We start from the raw sequence: 8,322 nt of genomic DNA on the forward strand, positions 1-8,322 counted from the left end.
CGTCGAACAGAAAGATCTACCTCGGAAGTTTGAAAAGTATACTCCGACCACTATTCTATTGAAGCAGGTATTGATAGAGATCAAAGACCAAAGGCTACTTAAATGGCCAGAGAGGATGAAGGCGCCTCCGAACAAGAGAAGTAAAGGGCGATACTGCCTCTTCCACAGAGACCATTAACATGCTACACAGGATTGCTTTGATCTTAAAGAAGAGGTAGAAGGGCTCATTCGGAAAGGGTACCTCAAAGAATATGTGGATGATCTCAAAGCAACTCCAAATATGGAAAATGACAACAAATCCCCTGCCAGAGAAATTCGTACGATCATGGGAGGTTCAACAGAATAGGAGTCTGGCAGGAAGAGAAAGGCAAGTCTACGGGAAGCAAGGATGGGCCTCGGGCAATATGAGGTCTACCACGCAGCATTTGTCGAACGACCCGTAAGGATAGAATTTTTGGAAGATGAGACTGTTCACCTCTTCCACCCACACAACGATGCGTTGGTTATCACCTTACAAGTAGCCAACACAAAGGTGCATCGAATCTTGGTTGACGGGGGCAGCTCAGCCGACATCATCTCCTTAGCAGCTTACAAGGCTATGGACTTAGGAGAGCTTAAGAGCAGCCCTGAAGGGATGTGAATCCCGGAGCGGAAGCGGATTTTCGTTGCTGATTTTCAGGATACAAAATCGAATTTTACAGAAGAAAAATACAAGGGAAATTCGAACCTTTGAAGAACGTTTCTTCAACGAGTTTCCCTCGAACACCACCACTGTGTCTTCCTCGCTATCCTCTTGGGTCTCGGGATCGTGCTGGTGGGAGCAATCCTTTGGAACGAGAGGGAGAGCTTGAGAGAGTTCTTCTTGATTGAGAGAAAACGGGTGAGGTTCTTCTTCTTCGTTCTGTGTTTTTGCAAAACTGCAAAAACAAAACAGAAGTGGTGACGTGGGGCAACTCCCCACGTCACACTAACCTCCCACTCCCCTACAATTTTGTAGGGGAGTTTAATATTATTAATATTAATAATATTAATAATAATAATAATAATATATATATATATATATTTATATATAAATAATTAATATATATATATATAATATATAAAATAATTAAAATATAAAAATTAATTTATTAATTAATCATATTAATTAATAAATAATTTTTAATTTTTAATCCAATTAATAATTAATATATATATATATAAATCAAATAAATAATTAATACTTAATTATTTATAACAAAAATAGAATCATATTCTATAACATTTCTCTCGTATAACCTATAGTTCTAATGTACATCTTATGCATTTTATTTTTAATCTATAGTATTAATATGAATCTTATTCATATTAATTTTATTTGAATCTCATTCAAATAGTTTCTCTCATAATATATAGTTTTAATTTATAATTAACTATATATTATAATGTATCAATATACATATAATCCCTTAAGTAATTTGAACAATTCAAATTCTTCCAAAAACTTGATTCTCGTATTACCCGTTATGAGCTAGCAAGGGGACCTAATGGACCTACAGATCCGAAGCTCCAACGATGCAAGATTAATCGGTCAAACTCATTGACCGAGTTAATCTAGATTCGTTAACTACGGGTCATTCCACTAGAGACCCGCAGTTGCACTCTTCTCACTGCAGAATGTTTTCGTGTCCATGGATATATGACCATTAATGACGAGTCAATCCTTCACGAGTGTTCGTAACTCAAGTTGGGTCAAATTACCGTTTTACCCCTGAGTTACATCTTACTCCTTAAACACCATTGTTCCTCTAATGAACAACCCGATTATGGTCCAACCAATAATCGGAAGTCCCTCTCGGCCAATGAGATGGTGGGGCCCCTTGTTCAAGTCTCGGAGTCAGCATTTAAGGGAACACTTATCTACTCCCCTAAAGTCGGGGAGGAGTGAATTCCATCTTGTGAAGTTATGTTCCCAGCTCCCCACTCGATCTCGTCCCCAAAATGGTAGGAATGTTGAGTCGGCGACTCGGGTCACTCTCACCCATACAGATCAAAGGACGAGCCCTCACGGGCAAGAGTCCATAACTCACTCAGGATTGAGAATGAGTTGCCTGGTCATCCTAAGAAATAACAATCTATTAGTTAACGGTGTTACACCTAAAGATTGCCTATTTCGCGGTCCGGTCTTATACAAACTCATTGTATAGGATACCCCCACTCGCATGTCTCCACACGAACGACCTGGATCGAGTCGTCTGTAACCTTTATAGAGTGGGCCGTATCCATAGTGTAGTCAGGATAAGGTACCCAGCCTTATCCATATACTATAGACCCTTTAGGTTATTCACGGGACATTATCCATTCATATATCAGGGGTATATCAAATATATACCCCGTATATCAACTATATACCCAGTATATATACTGTCCCGATTACATCATAAATAACCTTGGATGTTTAGTTTATTGGATTTTGGAAAATGCAAAGCTATGATTCAACAACAAATTTATTGAATAAAACTTTATTAAATAGACATATGTTTTTACAAAATACAAACTACGAGTTTAGGGCAACACACTCAACAAAGCCCCGCACCGCCAGTAGGGCTTGGAGGAGAGCAAGTCATTCCGGAGGGAAGAGTTGAGCTACCAGTCACATTTGGAAGTGGGCTGAAAAGTGTCATCAAAGTGGTAGAATTTCTCATCATTGACTACTCGTCTTCTTATAATGCAATATTGGAAAGACCGACCATACACAAGCTCAAGGCAATACCCTCGACATACCACCAATCTATGAAATTCCCAACATAGGTGAAGTCAGAGGAGAGCAACGAGTATCACGTGAGTGCTACTATACCTCGCTAAGGGGTTACAACTCAGGGGCATCTACTTCAAAGTAATTTTGACTACATCAGTGACAGATGAGATATGATCAAGAGGCAGTTTTTTAATTTTGTTTTTCTGTTGGTTTTTCTTTTTCTCTTTTATGGTTATGCATTTAGTTTAGTTTAATGAAATTCGTATTACTTACTTAAGCAACCATTGTTACTACTTCCCATGAGTTCCTCAAGTGGGGGCAAGATAATATTATGGATCGACTAAATCTCAATCAAAGGCTAAACCAGAAGCGGTCACTTTGCCTACCACGGTTAAAACAAGAGGCGAACAAAGAGCCGAATGAGCGACAAGAGAAGGGTATAAAACTATTGGATGTAATCAGCAAGTTAGAAACCCACAAAAACTTAAGAGTAGGCAAAGTCAACTCCGTCAAAATGAAGAGCCTTAAACGAATATAAATTTAAAGGGTTTCATTGAAAATTCCGACATACAACTAACAATGGTAACAAAGACAACAGAAATACAAAGCTTTTTGAAGCATGAAAACGTCAATAAATGATTCGACCTCTACTCCTCCTCGTCACTATCATCCATGTCATCAGGAGCATTGCATTCAGCCCGAAAACGCTTCTGAAGAAAGGAATAGTCAACATCAGGATGCTTTTTAGAGACTTGGCGGAGGGACCAAGACACGCCACATTCCATGGCGGCATTCTGCAGATCAACATAGTCTTGAGTCTTCTTAAACTTCGCAGTTAGGAATTTGGAGTTAGATAACCAATCATTAGCCTCGTCGAGCTTCCTTTGTAGAGCAGCAAGGTCATCTCACGGAAACCGATGACGTGACCATACCTACATGGGAATCCACAAACAGTGGCTCGGCAGTTAAGGATAGTGACAACTTAGTCACAAACTCCAACGACATGACTCGGCTCGGCAGCCAAGGAAGAGGCCACCTCGGGCCAGAATCTTGACTAGGAGGCGACCAGGCAGTGACTGACGTGACCCATCCCTTTTGGGTCTATTGGATTCAAAACTCGAATTTGACAGCACAACACATAGAATAGCCCACCGGTAAGTATTCTATCAAAGTGATAAGAGTAAAAAGATAATAATAAATATATCACTTCGAGAGTAGGGGCAATTGTTGTGGGTAAAAGATAACAGCATAGACGAACCAGGCGGGCCGAACCGAGTAGGGCTCGGTCCCGACCCCTACTTGGTGTCGAGCAGGGCTGGCCGAGCCCTGCCCTCTGTCTTTAGATGGTCGACGAGACCTAGGGCTATTATTTTTCTGCGTGCGGGCCCACGAAATCTGGAACCTAGGGTGAAAGATTACGAAACCCAATGGATTATTCAACTATAAATAGGGAGAGGTTCACCAGGTAAGCCAAGACTACACTTCTAAGTCCCTTGTTTGAGTAATCTTTCTTTTTGCTAACTTAGGCATCGGAGCTAGTGTGACCGAAGTCACACCGGGTTAGGGTTTTTATTCGATTTTGCAAGTATTCGATTCTGAAGTATTTGAGTTGGTGTGCGGCTACCAGAATCCCAACATCAACAAAATCGTTACCGTTCGTTTTTTAACCTTTGAACTAAATCAACCAAATAGAAATTAGACAAATATATATATATATATTACCAAAAAGAATTAATGATGAGTTTGTAAATGATGGTGGAAGGAGTAGTTTTGAAAAAATATATTTAAGAATAATTGATGTCTCAAAATTCACCATTCAATTGATACTTTATAAATCAATTTTAATTGATTTTATATTTTCCTAAAATCAAATTTTTAATTTGTCAAACTAACTCACATGGGAGTGATTTTACCATACAAACACACTCAAGATGGAAGAAGAAACCACACCACACGCCCAAAAGGACACAAATCCCACTTTCCCCTCTCCAAAAAAAAAAGAAAAGAAAAGAAAAGACTCAAGTCAAACAAATCCAACCATGGTTAAATTTAACCCTATTATTTTTCATTTTAATAAATGGAAAGAAAATAATAACAAAACTTGGATTACAATCCTGTGTTTCGCAATAGTACGGAAAAAGCTGACGCGTGTTCTCCTTCAACAACGCGTTTTCTACCCTTTCTCTTTCCCTCTACCGCCCTATTTATTCTCCTTCTTCCGTCTCTCCCCTTCTCCCATTTCTCTCCCTTCACTCCCCACTCCCCAAACAAACAAATGCTCTGAATTCTCGTTCCCATTCAGATTCCTCTCTCCCCTTCGATTTCAATGGCCTCCTCCGACAATTTGGCCAGCGTCGTCAATCCCTGGGCCTTCCGCTCCTCCTTCCTGGACCCCTGGATTTCCGATCCCTTCTCCAGAGACTCCGACGCTCTCACTACGGCGCTCCACAGATCCCTCGCCGGCGCCGATTCCCAAGTCATCACCTCCTTTCTCGATCTCATCAAGTCCGACGCCGCGCCTCCCTCCACGCCCTCTGTTTCTGGACTCTCCGCCGGCGGCGCTGCTTCCGAGGCCGAGACGGCGCCGCCGAGGCGCCAGAGAGGCTCGGTACCGCCGTCGGGAGGGAAGGTCTCCAAGCGCAAGTCGCGGGCCTCGAAGCGGAACCACACGACGTTCATCACGGCCGACGCGGCCAACTTCCGCCAGATGGTGCAGCAGGTCACCGGCGTCAGATTCGGGAGCTCGCAGTCGCAGGCTCAGACGGCGCCGATCCTGAAGCCGGAGCCGCAGAGGCCCGGGGGGCGGCTGCCCGGCGCCGGCGCCCTCCCCACGCTCGACACCTCGGCTTTCTTGCTCAGCCACCACCAGCAGAGCTCCGGGAGCGGATCTGAGATTACTGGGCCGGGCCCGCTCGATTTTGGGCCGGGTTTGGGCATCGCCAATGGAGGGCCCATCGGGTCGGGTTTTGATACATTTTCCACTTTTCCCACGCTCGAGTCGTGGAAGGCGGTCATGTGATAGATAGGATAGTTCATAGTTAATTTTTAATGCCTTTTTTTTTCCTTTTTGGAAATTAATTTTTAGTACTTTTTTGTTTTAATTTTAGTGGAGGATCTCTCAGGTAGTAAGATGACGGGGCTGGACATAAGGTTTTTTTTTTCCCTTTTTTTCTTCCGCTTTTGAAAATCCAGTGGTGTAATGTAATGATAATATATTATAAATATTAATGGTACTTTTTCTTTCCCAAATTTTGAATTTTTTATTTTTATTTATTAGGGTTCGTTGATTACAAAACGATGCTTTTTGACCCAGCTTGGCTTTTGTAGGATGGAAGAAGTTTCATATCTTTACCATTATGCAAAGAAATTTCATTTGTTTTGTTTCATGAAATGCCAATATGACATATATTGGGTCAGAAATTCGAATCCCCGCCTCACTATTTAAGCTTAGTAACATTATGAATGAAATTGGGAGTCGCTAAGGTTTTTAGCTACAATAACATTATGAATGAAATTGGGAGTTGCTAAGGTTTTTAGCTACAAAAATGTTTTGGTAAGAATAAAACGGTCCAAATTAGCTGTATTAATTTTGGGAATAATTTTCTATAATAGTAAAATGAGAAGAAAGCAAAAAATAGATAGTCAAGAGGGCATATATGACTGAAAACATTGACCCCAAAGTTATGTGGGTGATGTTTGTTTCATTGACCCTTTGACTAAATCCCCAAATTTTATGTAAGCAAATTCTCTCAATGGAGTTCATTTGTTTTATATAAATATTTGTGATATTGGTTGGAGTTGGTATGTCAATTCTTTTTAGTAACATCATTGACTTTAAAGAGAGTAATAAATTACTTGTCTACTAAATTGTGTTTGAATTTGTTATTTTTGAAGAGGTGGAAAGAAAGAAGATTGAAGCTAATGGTAATTAATTTTTAGTTTAAGTATTATTTTGCTTCCTATATGTTCATTTTGGTCTTTATACTTCTAACTTTTATTCACTTAGATATTGGACTTCCAAAACATCTATTTTGGTCCTTGCATTTTAAAAAGGTAACTAATTTGGTCCCCGTTTACAAAATTCTAACATAAATTTTATATATAATGGAAACACTTACGAAATTATGGACGATAATTCAAGAAATTTAGTAACCGAAATATCATATTAGAATTATGACCAAACGAAATTAGATAAAAATAAAAATGATCAAAATGGTCACCTTTTAAAAGTATTGAGGCGAAAGTGGACATTTTGAAAGAATAGGGACTAAAATGAACCAAATTTAAAAGTACATTAATAAAAATAGACGTTTTCAAAGTATAAGGATCGAAATGAACCAAAAATAAAAACTAAAGGGACAAAATTTCTTTCAATATAACATATGGGAGTGAGGATTCGAACTTACAACCTTGTGGTCGTATATAGATGTTTTAACTAGTTGAACTATGCTTGAATTATATAGAAAGCTTAATTTGGCATGCTATTTTTTTTAATAGTTTCCAAATTTAAAAAAGAAAAAAAGAAGGGTTGTTTCCTTGTGTGTTTTCCTAAATGAAAACAATATGACAAGAAGAATCTTTATAAATAGTTTTTTAAATTGTAAAAATATATATGAATTTAAAAACATAATTTATGAAATATTTTTAAAATATATATATCAAAACAATTCCTAACACTCCACCTTTTTATCCCCTATCATATTCTCATGATGAGGTAATATATTTTCCCCCCAAAAATAACAAAGATGAGGTAATATATTTCTTTTCTTTTTCCCTTTTTTGCCCTTTAATAATCCTTTTTGAAATTTCCCACTGTTTTGGTTCCTATTTTCAAACAAGTGTTGTTTTCTTTGCATAAAGCTGCTTCATAAAGTAAAGCAAGGACACTCACACAAGCAATTCCAACCCTTTTTTTATATATTTTTTTACTAGTTTATCAACTTTCATCATTAAGGTTCATGAATTAAGTAAATTATTAAATTTCAATAATAATATTTTTTTTAAAACAATATAATAATATTGTTATTATTATATGAATTCTTAATTTCATTTTCTTTAATTTTATACATCATTCAAAATTACAAATATGCTTCTTATTGGAGGTGATTTTCAGCTCACACGTGGCATATCTTGGTTGGATAATGAAACTTACGCGTAGCTATGATTGATAAGCCTCAAGTCTTGCTACCTTGGTCTCGTTCTCTATGATCGAGCCGAACTATTGGTGGCCGAGCCGATCAAGCTTCCTTGAAATCTTGTTCCTATTTATTAGTTGAACCGATTGACTTTACTTCAGCTCAGCCCCAGTCTCCGACAAACTCCACGACAACACGCCGCTATTCACGGCTACCTTAAAGAGCAGTTGAGGCCTTGTCAAGAATATTGTCGTAGAAGTTGCTTATAAATAGAACCCATCACTTCATTTTGAGAGACGCGAACACTGAATTCTTTTTCGAGTTTAGTTCGACCAGCTATTAACTTTAGCATCAGAGTGTGTTCTGTTTTGCAGGTTCCCTGCCTAATCCATCTCCAGCTCGTTCGTCGAGTCATCGTCAGTTCGAGCCGAAGTTCATGGAGTTGGTAAA

The 8,322-nt window shown here is 38.8% G+C and overlaps 1 protein-coding gene across 1 annotated transcript; it reads left to right on the forward strand.

The window, feature by feature from the left end:
- The first annotated feature begins 4,957 nt into the window (after nucleotides 1–4,957).
- LOC111019825 (VQ motif-containing protein) lies at nucleotides 4,958–5,986 on the forward strand. The gene has a single exon (XM_022296312.2). It carries the CDS (start codon nucleotides 5,064–5,066, stop codon nucleotides 5,754–5,756), a length of 693 nt encoding a protein of 230 aa, XP_022152004.1. The 5' UTR covers nucleotides 4,958–5,063; the 3' UTR covers nucleotides 5,757–5,986.
- The last annotated feature ends 2,336 nt before the right edge of the window (nucleotides 5,987–8,322 follow it).

The sequence above is a fragment of the Momordica charantia genome (genome assembly GCF_013281855.1).
Source record: "Momordica charantia cultivar OHB3-1 chromosome 5 unlocalized genomic scaffold, Mcharantia_2.0 BLBB01000005.1, whole genome shotgun sequence".
Classification (NCBI taxonomy): domain Eukaryota; kingdom Viridiplantae; phylum Streptophyta; class Magnoliopsida; order Cucurbitales; family Cucurbitaceae; genus Momordica; species Momordica charantia.

What these genes read in the sequence shown, in the direction of transcription:
- LOC111019825 (XM_022296312.2), top strand. Translation starts at nt 5,064, where the DNA reads ATGGCCTCCTCCGACAATTTGGCCAGCGTCGTCAATCCCTGGGCCTTC.